A 24,535-nucleotide genomic window follows, 5' to 3' on the forward strand; every position below is an offset into this window, starting at 1 on the left:
ACCATCTATTACATTTTTCTTTAACATTTGCGTCATCTCCCCTCCTTCCAACACAAGTGTCTTTTGATAAGGAGTAAAAGTCATCATCCTAAAACTACAAGTCTTGCCCGACAGCTACTGTCAGGTTGTACTTCTTTTGGGCCCCAACAACGTTGCCTTCCCTGCCAGACTGAATGTGACCATGGAAACCAATCTTAAATTAGTCATAATCAGTGCAACAAATAAAACTGGTATGGACTAGTGACAACTAATTCATACAGGCATACTCCAGTTCAAAGCCTTAATGTACAAGCCATAGAGACACTATTCAAATCTGACCTCAGCCTGAGTCATTGGGGACTGTAAGCAACTCATGGTGGCAAAAGTAAAGACAGACACAAGTGATCACAGTTCAAGGGCGTTTATTGAACTTTGTAATGGGCGAGATAAACGCCTAATCTAAACCTAAATCTAAGATGGGAACAAGCTATGACAATCAAATAAGGCAGTCCTAGTGGCGTCTTCTCAAATAAGGGCCTATAAAAAAATAAAACTATTTCCAATTCTCACCATCAAGTTACAAAAAAGCATGGGATAATGTTCACCAGAAAAGAAAGAAGAGTTCACAAAATGATAAGTCAGGATGGTATGGCTGGTTCTCCCTTCCCCCACGGTTTATAGCACGGGACAAGGCGGGAACTCTAAGCATAGCACACTCCTGGGCCTCACTAGCACAAGGTTAGTTTCATTCAACTATACCAGGACTTCAGGCCAAGTCTCTTTCCTTAAAAGGCCTGCTGCACAAATGTTCCTTGGGTAATCGTGTACCTTGGGCGATTGTTCTTCACCCCTTGTATCTCCCTCTGCCGGGATCGGATCTTTTTTGCAACTTGTGCCTCCCTCCGTCGGGTTCACTGCGGCCTTTCACTCTTAATATCAACACAATGTTCTTGGGTGTGTCAGACTTCACCCTTATTCAAAGGCATCCCTCCGCCGTGTTCACAATTGCCAATCTCACAGTTCAATTTAGTTTCAACAGAATGCAGGATTCACTCTTCTTAGCTTTCCCTTTGGTATCCCTTTGTTGGGTTCACATAGCCATCTTTAACAGTTCATGCTTTTAATCACACTCGGAAAGCGGGGATTCCTGTCCCCTATTTTTCTTTCAGCAGGCAATGGGTCAGACTTTCGATTGTACAAGGGATTTGATGTGACCCCTATAGGACCACTAAGACGCCTCACGCCACCCTCTCCCAGGGCTTTCTGGTACTTGCAGTTTCAAAACGGGTCCCAGTCAAGAGTCTTTCGAATGAGCACCCACATGGAGCTGGACTCCTCTGCAGCTGGACCTTAACTGGCTTTCTTTTAAGTTCACATATACACAAGTTCTTTCTTCAGTTTCTTGCCTTCATACTATGTTGCCGATGGCGAACAAAACTGTTGAGCCCAAGGTTGCAATCTGCTTTTCCTGACTCCCCGGCGGTGCGGAACTAGTTTGAATCGCTTAGCCTGTGATTCAAGGTCAGTGTCTCGGTAACCAGCATGCCTCCCTACCTAGGTCATCAATGCGGGAGGCCTCCGTGCATCATTGACATCTGCTACTCCACACGTCAGATACCAGTCTTAGGTTTTCTCTTTCAGAGGCTTTGCAGATCTGGGGTGAAAAGGCCAAGGGCATCTTCCTCCTCATTGTCCTTTCTGGTCTCTCCCACCTTGCCTCTCCTTTTGAACTGCCATCCTGTATTAGCTGCTTGGTTTGTTTGGCATGGCTCGGAGTGTGCTCTCGTGCTCCACCTTTTATCCCTGTGGGGAAGCGTGGTTATGGTCAATTGCTCGACTGCCTGACCAGTGTGTTGGGACATGTCAGGTAAACTACTCTGGTGTTAGTCCGTTGTCTGTTCTGGTGTAAGAAAGTGTTTGTATCAAAAAAGGATGTGGGTGAGGGGGTAAGTGGCAGAGCTAGGTTACAAGGAGGGCGTACCGAGTCCCAGCAGTCAGTGTCCCACTTCCACTCCTTGAAGACCTTTCATCCAGGTGGTCCAACCCCAGGAACTGGATCCAATAGTGATGGCCGTGTCCTGGCCACCTGGATGACAGATCCCCGGGGACCAGCAGGCGAGAAACCTTCAGATTTCTCACAGGACATTGGCCCGAATTGGAAACCATGGACTCCAATGAGAAGCCTTTAAAAAGCATCGAGTCTCATTATCCAAGCTCTTCACGTGGCAAGAGCAAAGGAGACAACGTTGAAAGTCATGAAGTCGCCAGTTACAAGATAGCCAGTTTCCTGTCCGGACTAGTGTACTCGCATGCTTGAAGTTTTCCAGATTGGTTGTTGAGCTCTTTATAAAGAAGGGATTTGAGCCACACTTGGGTGCTTGGATTCCTGGTTCTGGCCCTGCTGTATCAGAGTCTTGCTCCACCAAACCTGGAGGACGATGCCAGTCCATTCATTCGGACCGAAGGATTGCATCAGGAAGCTAGGAGCCAGCTGACCACCAAAAAGAGCACTCCTGATCACAGGGGACATAAAACAGCTGGACACAAAAAGCCTGGACTTCAAGGTCTTGTCTCAACATTCTGGATTTTCCAAATGCACCAAGAGGTCAAAAGAACCTTACTAATAGAGCAAAAATGACCTGCTCCTAAGGAATCCATTGTAGTTCTGTACTTCAGCCGCAATTTATGTAGTACCATTCAGGTTGGCAGAGAAGAGGTGCCCCTGCTTGCGACCCAGCTTAGTCTTGAAGCGGCTCAAGCCCTTCTGAGAAGAGAATCAGCAAATCTTCATGATTCACCAGATCCAATTTCCCCATCAGCGGATGTTTAAATCCAGCAGACCCCTCACATGGATCAACAGGGCCACCAGAAGACTAGGCTGCCCTGTTCCTAACGCCCGACTCTTGCCCCATTCACCAGTAGGGACAGCAGCAGACTTCCAGAGTTGGGGAACCCTGCTGCAGAGCAATCATGGAAGTTCCTCTGGGCTTGATTTGTGTACCTTTTGACTTCTATCTTATGAACTCCTTCAGATGGGACACAGCTAGGTTTTTACTACCTCCTTTCAGATGAGATCCAGCTTTGTGTCCGGTTTTGGCCTACCCTGATCTTCCGATTGCCTCTCGCCCAACTTCATGTTCACCTCACCAGATGTCCTTTTGGGACATAACTGTAGTGCCCATTGTCTGGCCTTGCGTGGTCCAATATGGACTTTTGTATCTCCATTAGAGATCCTACATTCTGTAAAGGTAAACATTACAATGTGTTCTTCAAGGCCATAGTGCCTACACATAGTTCCTTCAATCAGCTCCTTCAATAATTTCTCTTTCCATCGTACTGATGCTACTTCACATGCAGTTATCAAAATGCAGTGCATACTACTGCTGGCAATTTCCTGCAAATGTGCATGTTGCACAGCCACCCAATACACGCAGCTTATAGGCTACATCTGCACAGTTCGGAAAACAATTGCATATTCCATCTAAAAAGTTGCTAAACACTACATTTTTAAACAGTATCTCCATCAAGCAATTACAAGAGAGAACAAGAGAACATAGGTATTTACAGCAAAAAAATGTCAGTGATGAGAGTGCATATAATGTCTTTGCTACAGTCACCGCAATAGAGTTGGGCTTATATTTCCTTAGTAAATGGAAGCAGGGCAACAGTGCATGGGTTCTTCAAACAGACACACACATTTGTGTAGGCTATATGCATATATTATCACAAACAATTCTTTTTATATTAAATGTTAGTTTTAAAGTTAAATGTCTTCCCAGCCTGAGAGGGGAATAGTCAAAGTATGTGAAGCTATACAAGACCAATACAGGCAAAGAATTTATTACTCCCTAATTGAGGTGACACTTTGGCATCAGCAACCGCCCAAAAACGAACCTCCTCATAATCCTCCAAAATAAGCAATGGCATTTGGTTCTATCCTGACAAGCAATTAGACCCTGTTCTGTCAGCTGATATGTTGAAGGGTTGGCACTAAGTTGATAGGAGAGAGTAGGTTAGTAAAGCACGAAACATCAAAAGGTTTTTTTTAACGATTTCTACACAGCTGGAATGAGGAGATCTACTCTTGCTCGGTTGAACTTGTAATGATTTGTAAGCACAAGGTATTTGTCAAGATCAAGTAGGGTAGACAGGTACGGAATGTGCATGCACAGAAAAACATTGGCGCACATAGGCACTGTGGTCCTATCATGGACATAGCCAGGGCTTTATGAGAGGTGGCTCCTCCTGGTTCCAGGAGGAAGGCAATGCCCCAAATTCTCCTTCCAGGTGGGAAGGGAACCCTGCCAGGTTCATAGTTCCAACACAGATGGGCTCTGCCTCAGAGGAGGAAGGAGGAGCCCAATAACATCCCATTCATTGCTGCAGATTCCCTTTTAGTTGCAAATGTTAAGGAAGGGACAATGACATACATGGATATGCAAGGGATTAGATGCAATCAAGAGCTTGGGCTTCCCTCCTAATCACAAGCTTCCCATGAATGCCCAAGTGACTCTGCCCATCCTGATTAATAGAGGGCAGAGTCACGCTCTGCATTCTCCCCTCTCAACCAAGGACCAGGCCTTGAAACCTCAGTTGATGCTACGCCAGTATGAGGAGCATGGAGAGATGGCTGCTGCATCAACATGTGGGACTTCATTTCTAACAGCCAAGGATTTGGAGTACAAGGTAGGGGTTGATGCTTATATGTTGTTGTAAACCGTTTCAAGGTCCTTAATCAACCAGAAGATTGTCAATCTGAGTGTAATACTTCATTATCTGTCCAAGGTTTGTCTACTCTCTACAGCGACCATGCATAAATTATGAGAAAAACATCAGCTGAACCAATGTATCCACAAAGTAAGCAGAGTGGGATGAAGTTATGGTTAATATACCAACTGATCAAAAATGGGCCCAAATATGCTGTAACCCAATTAAGATGAAATAAGATTTGTATTTAAGGAACACCCAACAATGCAAGCATATATTTAGTCTTGCCCCCCCCCTTCAGAATTTTCTGACACAAATGTCTTATAGATGATCAATACTGGACCTATAGGAGGGGTACACGCATGCATATATGTTCTGGTCTTTCATTGAAATTTCTGCAATCATTTAGTCAGGACAAATGAGCTGGCATGTTCCCCTCTTCAGGGGTCATTCTCAATTGTGTCTTTGGTCTCTTCACAGCAGTTTGCTACATCGCTTTACAGAGGATGTAAGACTTACCATGCGGATAAGCAATACATGAAGCGCAGCCCTTTGAGAATGCTGCAGCCACCATGAGACCCAGGAAATTAGTACATCCCTTCTCGTTGACTGCTGCATGGGGTGGCGAAAGGCGTCCCTCTTTCAGGTGCTTTTTCAAGGCCTCGTAGATTACGAAGCATATAATGGTCTCGGATATGCCAGCATAGGAAGCAGTCAGGCCTCTGTAGAAACCTCGCACACCCTCTGTCTGATACACATAACGAGCACACTGTAAGGCGTTCCTCTGCTTTGAGCCACCAACCCTATAAAAACAGAAATGGTTGTTAGTTCAGAAAAACAACAACATTTTGTCTAGCAAGCAAACAGGGCAGCAAGTACAGTAAGACAACTTTAATTACAAGCCTCAAATGAACGCAAAATAAAATTTAGAGCATTGGTGTTCTGCTTTGGCCCAGTGAAGAAGCCCTGCTGCTCAGAAGAATGGCTGAAAAGTTGCTTGGGAAGCAGATTACAAACCCAGAGTGGTTGTCACTCAAGAAGGTATACCTACTTTAGACACAATGAAAGAAAAATGATAAAGCCACCATTTAAATGCTTACCTCTAGGAGGCTAAAGTAGAAGGTGGTGAACACTACCGATTACCCCTATGGATATTCAGCACCAGCCAGATAATCAACTACTCTGGCAGTCTTCCCATATAAGTCATAGCACCAAGTAGAGCGAGGAACCATCAGCTGTTATTTTGAAGACAACATAGCATCAAACAGAACCAACAAATCCTATAGCAACATTTTAAAAGAAGAAAACCCCCACAAGGTAGTAACAACCACTTTGCTTTCACTTGTCGAAGGAGAGCACATCTCTGAAATTAGACAACCAAAGCAGCCATGATCCGTTAGGAGTAGAGACAACTCCCCTCGACACCAGCAGCAAGAAACACATAGCTTAAGCAACTACTGTGGGGCTTACTCCTTCTCCAACCACCAGAATTCCCTACGGACTATCGGAGTAAAGACAACCCCTTCATATATACACACAATTCACAAGACCCCAATGACTTTGCAAAAGGGCAACTGTGCTTTTTCCCCCCTGGACGTGATACAAAACTACTCTGGTCTCAATAAAGGAGTCCATTTGTAAAGCCACACTGGTAACGGCGATACGGAAAGTGCATTAATCGCAGGCAACTGTGCAAGAGACCCGTTTGGGGGTATTTTGCAATCTATCAGTATTTTTCCCATTATTATATTTTCCATTGTAAACAGTGTGAACATTCTAGGTTAATCAAAGCGTTAACCATCTGTTAACTGACAGTGTTAATAGTAAGGCTCTCCATGGGAAGCATCTCTCCACACCCTCCTATTTTTACATAGGAAAATTAATCTGTTACACAACTTGTCTTTTATATAAAGGGATTACATTCAGGGTATTTCTTAGACACGCCCCACATTTTCTCTACACATCTGATGCTAGAAAAGAACAGCGGATCTCCTGAAAGGGGTTCTGAACGGTGCAGTCTCTAGGTAGCCCTTTCCAACATTGCTAGTTCCAACACCCATCTCTCCTCCTCCCATGCCCCTCAAACCCACTATCAGCCAGGACTATCTGAAAGGTTCAGTTCTCATCGCATTGGCAAAGAACAACATTCTTGGACATCAGCATTACATTTTGATCCAGTTACTTCTGCAGTGGGTTCTCCCTCAAGTCTTGGGAGGATCATTCAATATTATAGTCTCCAAGGTCTGTTACCAGTGACATTTGCCCAGACATCTTATTCTGTCATCATGATAATTTAGTGCAGTCTGCAATATATGTAGTAAACCAGCATCGGGTCGATTGTATCCCCAGCAATAACTGTTGGGGCTCAGTTTGGGTAAAAATTTTCCTTGGCCACACCAGTAGGATCGCAGCAAGATTTTTTTTGTTCAGTGTATGGAGATTGTTTGGATACCATTAAGGAATTGGATCTAACGCTCTTCCAGGCACTGGTTTCAAATAAGCTCTCCCAGTCAAATCTTGCCTTTTTGCGAAGCATTCACAGTAATAAGATACAAATGCTTTGTATACATCAGATACTTTCACGGCTGTGTCCCCATTGGTCTTAGAAGAGTTAGTATTTATCTTAATTGAGCCATAAATGTGAATTAATCTTGGCGCACAGCAGGGCAGATCCATAGTTGGGATACAAGGAGCCCAAATCACTTGCTTATAAAACCCAAAACCTTCAATTCCATCATTGTTAATCACAGCTGAATTCACCTATTCTTTTTGATACCCATAGATACCACCACCAGACTGTCCTTGATCTGGAGCAGAGGGTTATTCCACTTTGGGAGCATGGCAAATGGCTGCTCAGGATGTTCACTGCTTTCACAGTCAGTTTGAGGGATTTCCCTCTCTAGGTTGCTGTTTGTAAGGCTCTTCTGGGGTGGTTGGGTACACTGGCAACCCAGAACAAGTAGATCAGTAACCCCTGCAAAGCTGCCATTCCCTGGGCCACCCATCTGGGGGTTTCTAACAGTCAGTTTCTTGCCTCGAGTTAAGAAAGGTACTCCCTGGTACATTTTGCAACAAAGAAATCGACAGCTGCCCCCCCCCCCTCCCAAGGGGATATGAGTTTGGTGTGGTGGGTGAAGGAAACATATGGAGCTCTAGTCAGCTGTATACTATCATTACCTAGTTCATATACATTTTACAGAACATGCATAAATCACAGGGCCACGTTCATCTTGTTGCAACTTAGTTCAGCCCAAAAGATAAAGTTCAATTACTCCCCCACCCATCCTTCTCAATCAAGACTTATTTGCACCATCTCTGCGGCTAGATTCTTTAAAAAGGTTTTTCTTTACATTCCTGGGAATTTTGATTAAGTATTTTATCATTTCCACCTTATGCAGCCTATTGAGGAGTATGTTTCTTGGTTGTTTAACCTGGACTTTAAAATGAAACTTAATTTACACAAGCTAACATTTTAGCCAGACAAGATGCCACATTGTTCGATGGTGTTCAGCAAGACTGGCATTTTGAAAAAAAGAAAAAAAAAAGCTACACATTAAAAGTTTGTCTGCAAACATGAGTATTTTGATAAATGTATTGAAGTGTTCAATATAATACAATCAACATTATAAGATCAACAAGCAAATAGTAGAATGTCAAGAACAAAACATAGTATCAACTGTAAACTATTCTTTATATACAGGGAGAAGGAGAAGAGCAGGAAAAAAGGAAAAGAGAAGAGGGAGAAATAAAATGTTAAAAATAGAGGGGTGGGGTGGGGCGGAAGAGATAAACCTTAAGTGTAAATCTCATTAAAATCATCCCAATTTTCAGAGTAATTATCTGTCGACAAATCATGCAACCAGTCTTGCACAGAGGGCCCAAGGTCGGGCTTCCAACAATTTTAAATCTGTTTCTTGGCCACCATTTAAGCACTAAAGACCCAGAAGAGTAAGCCGACCGACTGACGAAGCTCAATCAGGAACCACCCCAACATATACAGTAAAGGATTACAGGGAAGCAGAAGACCCAACATGAGGTCCACACACTGTAAGACAACCTCCCCAAATTACTTGATTTTAGAACATAACCAAAACATATGCAGAAACGTCCCCACACCTAAATTACAATTCCAACAGGTATCCTGCACAGATTTACATGTTTCATTCTCCAAGGGGACCAATAAATACAGTGCAAAATCTGTTGTGAGTATACCTCAGATCAAGGTCAAGCTTAGACCTCTATGAACCAGAACATATAGGAAGCCATTCACTGTCAGAAAACTAATGCCCCAAAAATCAGAGCACCCTCCATACAGCCCTCCCGTGATCTGAAGCATTGTAAACGCCTGTTGGTGTAAAACGTTTATACAAATGTGAAGCTGAAAGGTGCGTGCCCTTAGCCAGATGTAAAACAGAAGGGACATCATTCAAAGAGGTATTTAGGGGTGGAATGTTTCAAAAACAGCACAAAGCACACGATAACAATGATTTCTGTATTATGCAACTTATTTAAACTGCAGGAATTCAAAGGTGAGCATAGAAAGACCATCATGAACTTGCCCCAATTTCCAAATACCAGCAGATTGCCCCGAGGACCAAGAGGGTACGATTATTCCAACTACCAAGGGCTCGAAAAAGAGATAAACCGAGGCGATCATGGACAACCCTTCGTGTACCTCTAGAAATAGAAAAGCTAGTCGATACGCAAACATTAACGGTGGCCATAGCCTTAATGTCCTTATACAGGGCAATAAATCGTAAAAACTGGTCCACAGTTCCCCCAGATCAGTATTTGCCAAAGAAACATCCAATGTACCCTGTCAAATGCCTTGACTGCGTCAATACTAACTGCAGCGTGGGCTTCAGAGGAAATACCCTTTGATGTACAGCATCCAGGAGCTCCTGTACATGGTCACGGCTGTTCCTGCCAAAGACAAAACCATCTGATTCGGATGGACCATTTTTTGGCGAGGATTAATCTTCTCAGCATGCATTTTGGCCAGGAGCTTGATATCCGATTTCAACAGGGATGTGGGCCTATAGCTTCCACAATTTGATTCATCCTTCCCTGGTTTGGGGATCACAGTGATCAATGCAGTCCTCATTGAAGTGGTCCATTACCATCTGTAATAAATAACGCCCGTCTCCCCTTCAGCCAGTTAGCCAACAATGCGCCAATTCCCCGCGCTCCCAGAACGCTTTGCCTGGCATAAAATAAATCCTTCTATGCTTTAGAGTGGACTATATTATCTAGTGAACGTTTGGCAGTCAGCATTGCGGACATGGTAGAAGCAGAAGTCAATAACGTTCCACAGAGCGTTTATAAATGGACAGTTTCCACCTCACCCTGCTTTTTTTTGTAAAAGGCAAAACTTGATGATCTTACCACTCAACAGGCTTTCAGTGCATCCCACACGGTTCATAATAGGGCAACAGAATCTACATTGTTAAGAAACAACAAAATCTCAATGTCTATATGATTTTAAAAATCCTGGTCTAACAAAAGTGGTTTCAGCTCCAATACTACAGATTGGAGAGCTTTTTATCCAACTGCAGTTGCTAAGGTTTCCAGTGTTAGGGTTAACACGATAGGAGAAAGGGGTGCCCTTTTTGTCTCTTTCAGTACCATTATTCTGGCCAGTAATCCATTAGTGTTGATCATCGTAGAAGTTTATTAGCTGCACACTTCTAGCCAATAGTTCCACAATACCATATCAAAGGCCTGTCTGTGCCCAGACTTAACAGAAGCCCTCAGCCCCCTTTTTTGCATTGTGAAACTTGAATCAGCTCCAACATTTGTCCAATGTTACTTGAGCCATTTCCTCCCCTCAACAAAGCCACTTTGGTGGACCTGAATTAGAAATTAGTCGATTCTGCCCACATTTTCCATAAGATTTTCTTGTCTCCAAAAGGCGATAATTGCAGCATTCTTGTGGGTCACAACATGGCTTTGGGAGAACCATTTGCAAAAACGTAATTGTTGGAGGAATTCTTTAACATCTATTGATAGTTCCATACAGAGCAATTTCTTCGATAATATTTATAACAATCTGTAGCTATCCCATCTAACCTTGGTAAAATCCAGGGCTCAAGTCATTATTAGAGGTTTTGACTTAATCCAGTGTTCGGTCTGCATCAATCCATGCTTTTAGATGTGTGGACTACTATGGGATGGGCCGCTTTCACAGTCCTCTTTTGGGCCCTTCCCTGCATTGTATGACTTTTTGTAGTAGGTTTCAAACAGTTGATTGGTACTTGCCAGAGTGAGAGCTTGCCCCCCCCCCACCTCCCTTCATCTTTTGCAAAGATGGATCTCATTGTTTCAGCTTCGTCAGTCTGTGTGCTAAGATTTCACCACATTTTCGCCACCTCGCCAATATATCCATTTCTATTTCTGTCACAGTAGATATCCCTCCGCATTGTTCATTCAACTCATTTTTAAGATTGTTGCTTTCTAATGTTTGTACACCCGATGCACTGTTTATAGCTCATTCTAGGTTTTTCAAATCAGCTCAAAAAAGGGAATTGGGAAACTCATACAGGGCGCACACTGGGCGACTTGTATCCATGGCTCCAGAGCTCATACTACACAGTTAATGCATCTGCAATAATAAATTATATGTAAATTAGGGAAAGAGACGAATGTTAATTTATAATAACGTGTTACTTGATTTAGGAAACAAGATGAACAATGTGTACAGCTTAGTCTAATTTGACGACTGATAGATAACCAAGGCTGGGGCCTGAATGTGCAGAAAAGTATGGGGAGGGTCTTGGTGATGTATTTGGAAAGTGGGGTAAGGGTGGACCAACAGTAATCACATATCTTGGTGATCATGCAACATTGTGAAGCGAAGACTTACATTGGATATATTAGAAATAAGGTACATGTAGTCATAGGAATTTGATTCCTGACAGCAGTACTGTTTTAGGTATAAAGATTGTTTTAGTGTCATCAGTAAGTTAGATATAGTTAGCATTTGGGTCAAGTGTCATACACAACACACTGCTGATGTGGGGCAACCAGGAACCATGGCTTTGCGTTTATAGATTGTGGCATGGAATGTCAATGGGTGGATAGATAATTTTTGTATAATAAAATCGGGAAAATTCTTTCGCTGAAGGCATAATGAGAAAGCATAAAGAAGGAAAGTCGTTTTTTCTCAAGGTAGACCTTAGAGATGAAGGAATTGCCCTCAAATGCAGATCTGCCAAACGTTCAACCTAAAGCAGTGTTCAAGGCATCCAGAATAACCTGATCAAATTCAACCACATTAGCCTGGTATTCGGAGTAGACCAATTTAGTACCAGACCAGAACCCAGATAGGCCTTCCAATGCAAAGGTAAACTATTATGTGACGAGAAATAGATTATCCATGTCAACACGTGTCATTCATGGTAGAAATGTCATGCCAGCAGAAACCCGACTAATCATACTATGCGGATAGACACTTCGATTCCAGGATTTACTTCTGACTAAGATACAAGCCTTGTTTGTCTGAGAGCTTGAAAGTGTGCCTATGGATTATGTACATAAGCGAAGGAAAGGGGGAGAAACAACGGGAGTAAAAACTAGATCATTGTTTTCACAGACTTACTACATGCCACCAAGAGGTGTACAACTTTACTGATAGTTAAACCACACTTTTCTGAGAGTCTGAGTGCATTTAACCACACATATTGTAACACTGTACAGTGCAAGAACAGTAGCAGGATAGTGGGCCCTGCATAGCCAAAGTGAATAAGGCAAACTACTTCCATGCCACACTAGTGCTTGAGCCTGTGCATCTTCCATAGTCATTTAACGGGTCATAAGGCCATACACTGGGGAAGTTTGAGATTCAACTGCCTCTTGATCGATCGCACTCACCAGCCTCTCAAAGGCACGGTGCCATTAGAAAATCTACTAGGTGCCCTATAAACCAGTCTGCCTATGCATGGACCAACTAAAGGTTAGCCTTCAAATTGCAGAGGAAATTGCACCACATTGCTGCAGTAACAAGTAGGCGTCTACCCCATATATGTGAAGAGGTTACTGTGAAAAAAGAAGTGGGATAGTCTTTCATTTTAATGGCAACAAAAGTATTTGGTTAAAGAAATGTTGCTTAAACTTGGTTTGCAGTAAATGCCTAAAAGCAAAAAAGGTAGGAAACTAACTTTACTTGAAAAGCAGAAAATTCAGGCCATTGCAGTGATACAAAAGGTCTGTCCAAACGAGCTGAATAAATGTGTCCTCTCCCAATTCTAGAAAAAGCTGAGCAACATCAACTCAGCAGAAATACAGCAACCCTACAAGCAAGCTTCTGGGGTCTCACTGCCAAGGATTTGGCCATTAGGCCTGGCCTGTTCATGTGGCAAAATGTTCCTTCCTTTCAAAATTAATAGAATACTTGCCCCGGAGCATTTGAAGAATACTTGGTGTAAAAGATTTGGAACTTGCCTCAACCGCCAGGTCCATGCCCATGTCAGGCTAGACCACATGGCCCAAAGCAGAGTCCTCCTACTACAGACACTAAGAAAGTGAGGAATTGAAAGCTCTGAATTAATCTTGCTCTGGGCTGTTTGTATTTCCCATGTTTTTTATCTCGTCTTTCCCATCATCGGAACCAGAAATTAGGGCAGACTAGCCTAGACGGCTAGGCCATGCCCCACTTCTCTGCATCAAAAGCAAAGCCCAACAGCCAATAGATCCACCCATTTTCCTTAAATGAAAACAGCCAGTTTTTCCTGTGATGCCGAAGGACAGAATTCCCTCAAACAGGACATGTTGTAGTTGCAACCTGCCAAAATAGTGATAGTTTGACACCTGTAGGTGGTGTTCTGGTACACCACCTTCCTACTGGACAGGGGATTATAGCCATTGTTCTTGTGAGTCAAGGACCGAAGGACCAGGTTGAACGTCTCATTTGGAGTAACAGTCATTAGAAATGACTGGACTATGGGCTGCATTGAAGCACAAAGTAACTGGTCAGGTAATTATCGATTCTCTCAATTATGTTGTCGAGGACTCTGGTTGTACCAAATTTCTGTAGCCATTCTTAATATATATGGAAAAGAAAACACCAAACTCCCCAAAACCCAATAACCAATCTCTCCACCAAAGCCAAAGTCTGGGGTGAAGGAGTTCCTTCCTCATGGCCATCAGCACTCTGTCATGATCTCTGCTTCCAAAAGATCAGGACTTGCCCGACTCCCTTGGAAGCAGGCCCATAACCCCGGGTCCGAGTACCAGCCAGTCCCAATTGGGACCTTTTGGACCCTGTCCTGGCGCCAGTGGCACCAGGCTCATAAAGATGCCCAGTCCCAGCGCTGGAAGCGCCGGGCTCCTAATGCTTGGATGGACTTACCTGCAGCAGACCATGCTGCTTACTTACCTGCCAGTTGAACCCCTGATCCTCTTCTGTTTGGGACTACTTTTCCTGTTGGGTGGGGGCAGGAGCCACTCCCTAGGTTCAGAACACTGGAACTCTTCTGGAAAGCAGGAACTCTTTTCTTAGGCGTGGCTGTGGAAGGAGACACCTAAGCACTACAGGAGGCTATTTAAACCACACCCGATGGATGAATCTTGCTTTGCGTTATTCTGCATTCTCTGCAGCAGAACGCTCATCGTGTCTTCTGCTTCTGATCCTGGGCCTAAGGGAACAAAGGCTTACCATCCTGGAATCCAGTCTTCAGCAGCACCTGTAAAGACAAAGAAAGAACAGGTTAGCACTACGGTCTTCAGTGGCAGCGCATCTCTTACCTGGTCCATCGGCTGTCACCAACGCCTCGCGCTGCATTCTGGCATCTGAAAGACAAAGGCTTACCTACTCTTCGCATGCTCCGGAGGTCTTCGCACTGCATTCCGGCATCTGAAAGACAAAAGCTTACCAGCTCTTCGCACGCTCCGGAGGCCTTCGGCGCTGCATCCCGCATCTGAAAGACAAAAGAAGGTGCGTTTAAAGACATTGGGCAACTTTATTACTCACGTGCCATTACTCCTTCCCACGCCGAATCCAGTGGGTATTCCAGCACCCTTCAGCTTCTCTAAAGCTCCGAACTTGTACCTGCAAGATAAAAGGGACAGTTAGTGCACATCGTGAAGCAGGCTACAAGCGCTTACTTACGTGCTTCCAGGCGCTTCTATTCCTCACGCGGGTTCGATCCTCAACTCTCATCAGCCCGCCATCGCCAGAACCCTGCAAAACAAGAGATACCATTACAAAAGACTTTTAAGACATTTGAAGTGCCCAGAACTTACCGTTCGTGCAGTTAACGACGGACAGCAGTCCTCTGAGGTCAAGAGGCCTGCACCTTTATCCAGTGAAGAGACTGGTTACGGCACCCTGCCCCGAGGTAGATGGAGAGCTCGGCGTTCACTTACCTAAGACATCTTACTCTTCGAGTCAGACATACAGTGCACAGAGGTCCAGCCCAAAGAGCCAACCGTGTGTTACACATCACCTTTGAAGATACGGCATTCACCCAGTCAAGACCGGCGCCTCTGCGGGAATCAGGTGAGCGTTACACACTCACGGATAACCCAGGGTGGTGTGGCAGATCATCACCTTAAATATGGTCTTCCAGTCTTGCTCATCAGTTCTCCATCCGAAGACCTTTGGCATGCACTTGAATGAGGACCATGACCGTCAGATAGAAGGGGAAAGAAGATCGTCAGGGGCAAGATTCTAATAACTGGCTGTATGGAGAACTGCAGCCAGGGCAAGTGGAACTAGATCAAGTGATTCTTAAAGTAAACCCTCACAGCATTAAATGTTGACCAAAAGCGCCCATAAGTGGAGCACCCCAGAAGGAAAGGATGTTGGGCGACTAGAGGATTGGTGCACATTTGCTGATTGAAAACCTTGCATCTGATGGTTCACAGACCAAAGCAAGATGAATAGTTTAATTGCTATGCAGTGCAGGTAAAGATTTAAAGAACTCCAGGTCCATACAGGAGCATTTATAACACACTGTGCATTAAAATGAAGGAGGAGGAGGGAAAACTGGGCCAAAAATAGTCTCTACTTTCAGGCTGAAAGCACTCAAACCAGCGAGAACGAGTTTCATTGGGAGCCACTGCCTGGGTGTGGTAAGTAGGGCAGAGGCAAGCAAGCTATGACGTGTAGTAATCACACAGAAAGTCTCCGCCCCCTTTACGTAAATGGGCGAGACTTGAAGTATGCTCTGTTCGTCCAGTTTAGGACGACAGATCAGTCGCACAAACCATGGAGGCTGCTACAGTTAGCTACATATATATGATGACTGAAGACATCAATAAGCAATACACTTAAATGCACAGTTCAGTCAATCACACAATCATGCAAATACGGGTGGTTGTCATGAGGTTCACTTGTCCCGCCCTTCCGCTCACGCGAAGGGGTGGGACCGGAGGCACGTCCGTCTCATCCAATCGGGGACGGACGGTGCCACGAACTCCATGGCAACGCCGTTATGAAGCCTCACACGGCTGCGTGCGCACGCAACCCTTTTTACGAGCAGATTGCAAAGAAGCAGAGTGAAGGTAAGACGCCCTGCAACGATAGGGCATTCTGTTTTTGAGTAAAGGAAGATTACAAGGGAATTGTAGAAGGCTCATTATCCCTCTCTCCTGACAGGGATACTCTGCTTACGTACACATATATACGAGACATTTATGATTGTGGAAGAACGGCTAAGGTAAAGATGCATAATTACGAGCACATCACGCATTTTGTAATGAAACGTTTATGTTGCCAGGGTCACTAATGTATACATTGCAATTCGTCTTTCTTTTTACCCAACTACAGGATGGGACTAACTTACCTATGGGTATGTATTCTTATTTTCTACTTGTGTGACATGAATTGTGTTAAAATATAGCCCTGAAGATGGTGCTAGGCACCGAAATGCATTGGCAAGAGCCGTATTGATTTGTAGAGTAATTGTGAATCTGCTGACTAAATTGTGTGATTTAAACACAATTACAACAGTAAAGATCTGTGAAAAAAAAGAAGTGACCATAATTGCTTTTTTGAGCTGCTTGTTTGAACTATGTTGTTGAACGGATTCTCAAGCTAAACAAACCAATTAACAAACCTAAAGGAATTAATTTAGCTTCCTACTCGGAAGCAAAAAGTGAGCACCAGGCACTACGGGGTGTTGCACTCTGTTTTTCTAACTGTTGTACTTACTATAAAGCCCTAGTGTCGTTGGGCTTTTTTCAACCTGGTAAGCTCTTCAGAAAAACAGTTATCTTAAACAACGAAAGAAACCGCTTTCCATTTAAGCCAAAGAAACCAATGGTCGTGCCCACCTATTTTCCATTTTTTTGCTCGAGGTAGGGCAGAGGCCACATTAGGCTTGATCAGGGTTATGGTCCGTCAACGTGCCCTAAAGGAGGTTTCAGGGTGCAGTATCAGGACTGTCGACTGAAGCATTTCACACGGTCTCTAGCTGTACTGATGGGAGCCTGCAATGCCAGAAACAAGTTCCGATGGAGAGAGTGAGGCACCATTAGCGATCAAAGCAGGGCATGCGGCAATGGGGTATTGCACTGGCATTTAGCCAAGTTTCTCATCAGTGGGTCCGCTCTAGGGCTCTACTCTAGCACAGGCTTTGTCACCACAGTTCAATGACATTTGTGGAGAAACTTTCTGCATGGTTTGCAAACTGTTGCTCTAGTCTTTTTGACCACTCACAGGCAGGGTTAGAGGTGAAGGCGTCTGTAGTAGAGCTACTCCGAGTTTGCAGCGAAGATTTCTTGGGATGCCAGAGCAGCTTTGACATGGATAGATGACAGTTGGGTCTGGAAGCGTTGCAGCTTCCTCCCAGAGAACAAAAACTGTAGCCAGAGAGCTGCCTCCCCAATGCTTGGGTTCCCCAGTCAGGACAGTCCGATGCCTACCAAGATACCCCCACATGTGAAATCACAATGACTAGTGCCAGCCAGGTTGGACCAATGCAGCTCATCGTGTGCCAATGAGTGCAGCACTAGAGAATTGGGCTTGCTGCATCAATGAACCTTCAACTGCAAGGTCACCACATTAGCATAACTTGCATTTGTCGAGCACACGCTCACCTAAAGAGGGCTCTCGTAGCATAGCGTACCAATAACAGATGTTTATTGTGCTCATTGGTCCAGGAAACTGGCTCTGGCAGTTTAAATTCTGGGACTGGCAGCTTGCAGGCCTATCGCATTGCACTTTAAGAAATGGCTTATTACTCAATTTTTACTAGGAGTGCAGCAGGGTTGGTCTTACTCAGATGAACCTTCCCTTTTTCTCCACCTCTCCTTTACGGACCATTCCCCTCCTTGGATGATGCCCTCCTGTATGTTGCTGTATCCAGCCCTTCAGATTCCAATCTGACACCATAGTTCCACATCTGAACCAAGTCACATCTTTCCTCCAGGTACTCGCTACATCTTGCAGACTATTGGGATGGCCTTTCAAGATTTCAACGTAGCACTTGCTGTTCCCTTCCAACACACCTGTCCCACTCATTCACTCACTCCCTCCTGCCCACATCCTCAACCATGGATTACCACAGCCATCTGACAGCCGATAAACAATATGCACCACCATCTAAGCCAAAGAATTCTCTCCATTTGCACCAAATCTTGCTACTACTCCACCCTCACACACATCCTCCTCCTCCTCCTCCTCCTCCTCCTCCTCTGATCCCCAACCCCACCCTGACCCCGACTCGCCCTGCGTCTGCCCAGTCACCTCCCCTTCAGTTTCCCCACCAAGGAACTGGTATGCTTACCTGCTTCTACCCTTCTCCCCCTCCCTTTTCACCCCTTTGTCTGGGGGGATTTTCCCAGCCTGCTATAAGGCTGCCGCTGCCCTGCCCCCTTTAAAAAAATCCTACATCAGACCCAAACAACTCTGCCATTGAACAACCGTACCTCTTTCTCCCACACTATTCTAAAATTAAAGAAGGGGGGAGCGGCGTTTAACCACATCACTGCTTACATGAAAACGCCTGGGCTCTGTGACCACCTTCACTCCCAGTGTGGGTGCCACAGTAGTCCCTTAATGAGAATGGAACTTAACCAGGTCTCTCACCTCTATGCTGCAAGTGCCTCCACTCCTTGCCGGCAGCAGGTTTGACTACTGCTACAACCTCCTAGTCCATTAAACAGGGTATTAAACTTTGCTTCCAGCACCCTCAACTTCCCCCAATCCTTACCCTACACACCAGTTCAAAAGAGCTCACCATGCACCATTGCACCCCCATTAAATTCTTCCGAATATACAAATGAATCCAAGGGCTAGCCCACCATCCCAACGATACCTGGCTAACAACATCTCTCACGAACCCCCCCTTCCCCTCAATGCACTCAGATCTCAAACCCTCAACCTCCCTGCAACCAGTCTTCCCCCTGCCTCCTATTCTTCCACTAATTAACCCCGAATGCTCCTCACCGTTCGCACTATTCCCCCCCAGACATCAAGTCCATCTTCAGTACCAGGCTTCAAAACTTCCATGAAGGGAGAAAAAAAAAATCTCTGGTGGTCTCACGCTCACACTTTGCTCCAGATCTACTCACCTCACCCTTTAATAGTTGTAAATACTGCTAATTAAAATTTGAACATACTTCTTTAATTCAGGATATTAAATGTACATTTTGTAGCGTTCAGGTTGCCTTTGCTGGTGCTTTCATGGAGTCACCTCCCTTGGGCTTTGAAATATCCAGCTTGCGTTCATCTCACTGCCCTTTAACTCTGGTTTCGACTACAATAGGACCTTGCCAACAGAGAGCCATCAATAGATTTTCAGTGAATATTAGGGTTTTACCTCCCCACTGGTTGGTTTTCCCCAGATGAATGTGCTGCATTCCTTAATGTCTTTTTTATAATCTAAGCATCCCATGGGTGTCGCACTGTTTTGCGTTGCTGTGGTCAAAGGGTCATGTGGCCGGGCTTGTAGGGGCCTATGTCAACATCTTCAGATTGCCCAGAGCACAGGCCTAACAGGCAGGGGTCAAGTCGAGGGTACACATGGCTGGACGGAGTCCACCCACTTTTTTTCAGAGGTCACCTCGATATGCTAATTTCTGGTGACACCATATTCAATTGGTACGTTAATATGCCCCCCACTTTTTTTATTTTTAGGACTTGACCTCTGCTAACACGCTTCCTCTGCTTACATGCAATAAACATGTGCAAGGTCGGCTGGGCCGCAAAACCAAAGATGGATGGTCACTAGAAACCGGTGTAGGGAGGACTGGAACAGAAAAGTCGCAGTGCATACAGTCAGGCTAGACACTGCTTGCTTGCATTTCAGGCACAAACCGTGCAAGCCAGCTTTAGGAAATTGGGACCAACTGGAGCAGCACCGCTTCAAGTTGGCCATTAAGGGCCATAGGTGAGGGGAGGAGCAGAGCAATGGTGGTCTCAGTGGCATAACTACCATATGGCTCAAGGGTGGACAAATTGCTATTCACATTTTCGTGACAAGTACATTGTGGCGCAGTGTGGGGCTTATTTGCTTAGCTAGTGCTAACGAGATTGCCAGGGTTCACCAAGTGGTAGAAGCGTCCCGACGCCTCCTCCACCAGGTCTCAAGATTGCACTTTTGTTTTTTTTTTACTTGGTCTTTGTTTTTAGACATACAATTCTAATGTGGAACAGTTTTACTATTGGCTGAAGCAGACACTTGATGTGGGCTGAGACTTTTCAGAGAAGGACGGAACCACTCCAACATATGAAGCATTACTGATGCGCACCTTCGCATGCTGATGGCCATATAGTGACTAATATCTGGTGGCTTTAAAGCAAGGCTCTTCTAGGGTGAGTCTGTGGGTAAAACACAGCATTATGGATACAGAAATCAAGTTGCCCCATGACTTGTGTAAAAAGGTCAACCACTGCCTGCTTTTGTGGGGTTGGGTGCGGGGGTCTTTGTTGCAACGGATTTTTAAACAGGAGTGTGATGAAGTAGTCCCGTTGGGTGAGAAAGTGGCCAGTGGTTGTCTGCATGAATAGCTGCTATGGTGAACGAAATTCAAACCGTGCCTCGAGCAGGCAAGACCTTGGAAGATGGCCTGGAGAATCAACAGGTAGGGTTAATGAATACCCTTCAAATGGGTTTCAAGTGGATCACCCCAGCTATTTTAACTGTGGTCTTTTAAATCGTGGCTCTTTTTGCCGCTTTATTTATTTATTTTTTTAATAGGGGGGGTTCTCCCACAAACCACCTCACCCTGCCACCCCAATCCCATACCTCAAAACAACAAATATAAATTTTAAAACAATGCAGCGAAAACCGCCGTGATGAAAAAACCACCTTGAAAAACAATGAAAACACAGTAAACGAGGAAATGGGACGGAAAACGTCCTGTAGCTAAGGGTGATGGAGCCAGGATAATCATCTGCTCCTTCCCTTTGTTAAGGAGCCGGATGGAAGTGGGCGAGTTTCAGGGTCCCCATCACTTCCAACCTTTGTGGCCAGCATAGCATGGTTTTTGAGTAATGCCTGCCACACATTTCATTGAAGTCTCCCATTGAAGTTCCAGAGTGCCCTGAAAGACCCCCCATATGACATGACTGTTCAACTTCAGGAATGACCACTGTATCCCTTTAAGAAATTATATTCACTTCATTCCCTGAAAGTTATTGAAAACGTGTATACATCTTCAAATACTAGATACCACGTCTACAAATAGTAGAAACCGTAAATCTTCGTAAGTGTGGCGAACCGACGAGTGTCTGTACAGTTTTGCAGGAAATTCTGCTTCTTGGTGCCTACTACATGCTTTAGTAGTCAGGTCAGACATGGTCAGACCTGGCGGACGGTAAGGCACCCACGAGCAGAACTCATAGTTTGCTGGTCTGGTAACACACCGGCAAGCTTACCGGTACTGTTACCGGACCGGCAAACTTGTAATGAGGCCCGGTGTCTCCATGATGGATTCCCCATTGGACTTACCACAATGCCTTCACAAGATCCATAATACTCTACATCTTCCCGTTTGTCATCTCCTGCGTAATTGCCTTCCCGCAGACTTTCAGCGCATCAATGTCAAATTAGAAAGCAGTCACTCTGATATTTTAACTGAGATTAATCAAAAAATGTTATGAGCTAGTCTCCCTCTATGAAGGGATTAAGATTGAAACAAGTTCTGTCCTCTTGGAATCCTTACTTTTTAAATTTGAAAATATCAATGTTTAGAATAATGAAAACCCAAAATATTATAAACAGCAAACTTCGGCCCCATGATTAGACAAGATGCCAAAGATTACTGGTCTGGTAACAGTACAGGAATAGCATGACTCTTGGGAACTATCTAAACGAACGGTCCTGGATTCCTAGGACTCTGGTGGCCTCACTGGTGGGACCTTGCAATCTTCCTAACATCCATTCCTCCTCAAGAACTATCTTTCTTGGAACACTCGTGCCCACATTCGTTGGTTTACTAATCCCATAGCAGGTCAGGTTTTGAGGTCCCCCACTATTATATCCTTACAAGAAACCTGGTTTACACATTTGCCCGTCTTTGATGGTTCGGTCTCCAAATGTGATCAAGGCTGCCCGTTTGGTGGCCTATTGACACTAGTCAAATCAAATCATGTTTTGTCCATTATTCACTGTCCAGCTAATAACTATGGCCTTTTGGCAACTTGTGTTAGATATACAGCCAAACCAACCTTTGATGTTCTGATCCTTAATGTATTTTGGCATGTAGGTGTCCGTAATTTAAATAGGTTGGAGTTAATTTAGAACTGCATTCATGAATGGGTAGATAAATGGCCTAATGGGTTAATCCTGTATTTTGGCGACCTTAACTCCATTTGTGTAAATGACGGTAGTGCCTCTGGGATCGCTTTCAGTTCTGGGGGTGAAGACCATTCGGGCCAAATTTGGTCCCAAAAACCGAGAGGAATGGGTCTCTTCCCACAAAATGGTTCAGTCTCTAATGTTCCAGGTAAACATACTTGGTCTAATGGTCGTAGTTTTTCGACCCTTTATTATATTTTTGTTTGTAGCAACGTATACATAAATGTGCTTCCCTTAATATACTTTCTAATGAATATAGTGTTCACTGTACCCCGACTAATTGCAGATCGGCGGAGGGTTTAGTAATGGGAGTCCTTTCTAGTGGTTTAACCATCAATCCCACTAGGAACAGGGTCAATTAGAATCCATGTACAGTTTCTCGTGCCAACAAGTCGGCAGCTTCACTGCTTGATTCTACCAATTATGAATGGCAATTCAATACCTTTGGCATTGATAATTTGTGGATTAATTGCCCATAATTACTGGGCTGAAGAGTTGGGGGGGGGGGGTTATAGTAAGAGGCTTGTGCATGTGTGTTCCGGATGTCACCAAGAAAAAAAGGAAATGAAACCGTTCAATCCATTAGACCCTCAGCCTTATTACAGATCTTAAAGCTTTTACAACTGAAAAATATAAAGTTGGCACACAAAAGATGGTTAAGGGGGAAAATCGGGCTCTTTGCAGTCAGCGAGATGCGGAATCCATGTTTGTAGCCCTGCGTAATAAAAATTCTTAGGGCTTCTGGAAGCTTTTTTAAAGGAGTTTGAGAAACCACAGTCAAATGCTCAATTGAACCCACTTTCTGAACAGATTTCGGTGTTAAATATACATCATTATTTGCCCTTACGGTTGGTTGTCCAGTTGAGAAAGTCAATGAATTGCATCTGCTTGATACCACTGATTATCATCAGATACTGTGAATCAAGAAAAGGACTCCCTTGCGAGCCCCAACTAACTTTCCAATTTGTTATTTAAAGGGAACCCTGTACTTCGGGCACAAATTCTATCAATTCTTTTTGAACATATTTCCTTGTCTACTCTACTTCCTCCTTCATGGCCAACAGCATATGTTCGGCCCATATATAAAAAAGGATTCAGGTTGGACTTGTGCAACTAACGCCCAATCACGATTCTAGATCACAACAGCAAGGTCTTCGCAAGCCTTGCTGTTGGGACATCTAGAGGAATGGGAGGTTGGTTCTGGTAGAATCAAATGGCAAACGGGGTTTAAAAAATATCTTGGTACCTCGCTCAATTGTTTTCTGTTGAAGAGCATCAGTTAAGTCGAGCATAGAAAATAGGAATGTTGTCCGCGCACTCTTTTGTCCTTGGCATTTCATTAAAATAATATTTTGGACGTTTGAAGGACTGCTCGTCTTTTGTAACTCTGGGTCCAGTGTGGAATCACCATGTGGGTTCGTTTTCTGGCGTGCACTCCAAAAGCCTTATACTGTGGTACGAGGCTATATATAGCCACCATTGACCTTTCTGCCACATTCAATGCAGTAGATGGGGGCCTTTTATGTACCAAGCTAAAAAACGTGGGGTACCCCAGGAGGGGCTATTACGATTTATAGGTCTGTACACAAACTCAATTGTGCAAATAAGCCTAGATCGAGAGATCCTTATCCAGAAAAATTGCAACCTATAGGCGTAAGGGAGGATTGCGTTTTGGCACCCTGTCTGTTCAACCTCTATATGTCTGATATCAAGGATTCTCCAATACCAGCAACCTTTGCCTCTCCAAAAATTAGCAATATAAAGCCAAGGCGGCTCGCTTATTATTAATTTAATTTTTTGTACCACGCACACATGCCCGTAGGCCTCAGTGCGCACGAACAACTAAACAAGACAATATGCTGATTATTTTCTTCTTCGATTGTTCCAGGCTGGATTACAACTACGGATGACGGCCTTCTCTGATTTTGCAAAACTTCAAGTTTGACCCCGTTAAAAACAAAGGTTATGCATGGTACTTAATCAGAGGAAAGTTGAGAAATGTTGGAGAGTGGGTCCCGAAGTGGCTTTGTTTACTTAGGATACCCCCCCCCTCGCCCCTCCCCCCCATCTATGCCAAATCACAAATAATCCAATTGAAGACCGGC

At 44.4% G+C, this 24,535-nt stretch overlaps 1 protein-coding gene across 1 annotated transcript in view; it reads right to left on the reverse strand.

Moving 5' to 3' along the window:
• The window catches only part of SLC25A33 (solute carrier family 25 member 33), a 123,999-nt gene that overhangs the window by 18,932 nt on the left and 80,532 nt on the right, over positions 1–24,535 (reverse strand). The window contains exon 6 of the mRNA XM_069610024.1: positions 5,206–5,489. Within this exon, the coding sequence (XP_069466125.1) occupies positions 5,206–5,489 (284 nt within the window). The remainder of the gene's footprint in view (positions 1–5,205; positions 5,490–24,535) is intronic.

This window comes from Ambystoma mexicanum, chromosome 8, assembly GCF_040938575.1.
Source record: "Ambystoma mexicanum isolate Mex_15411 chromosome 8, UKY_AmexF1_1, whole genome shotgun sequence".
NCBI lineage: Eukaryota > Metazoa > Chordata > Amphibia > Caudata > Ambystomatidae > Ambystoma > Ambystoma mexicanum.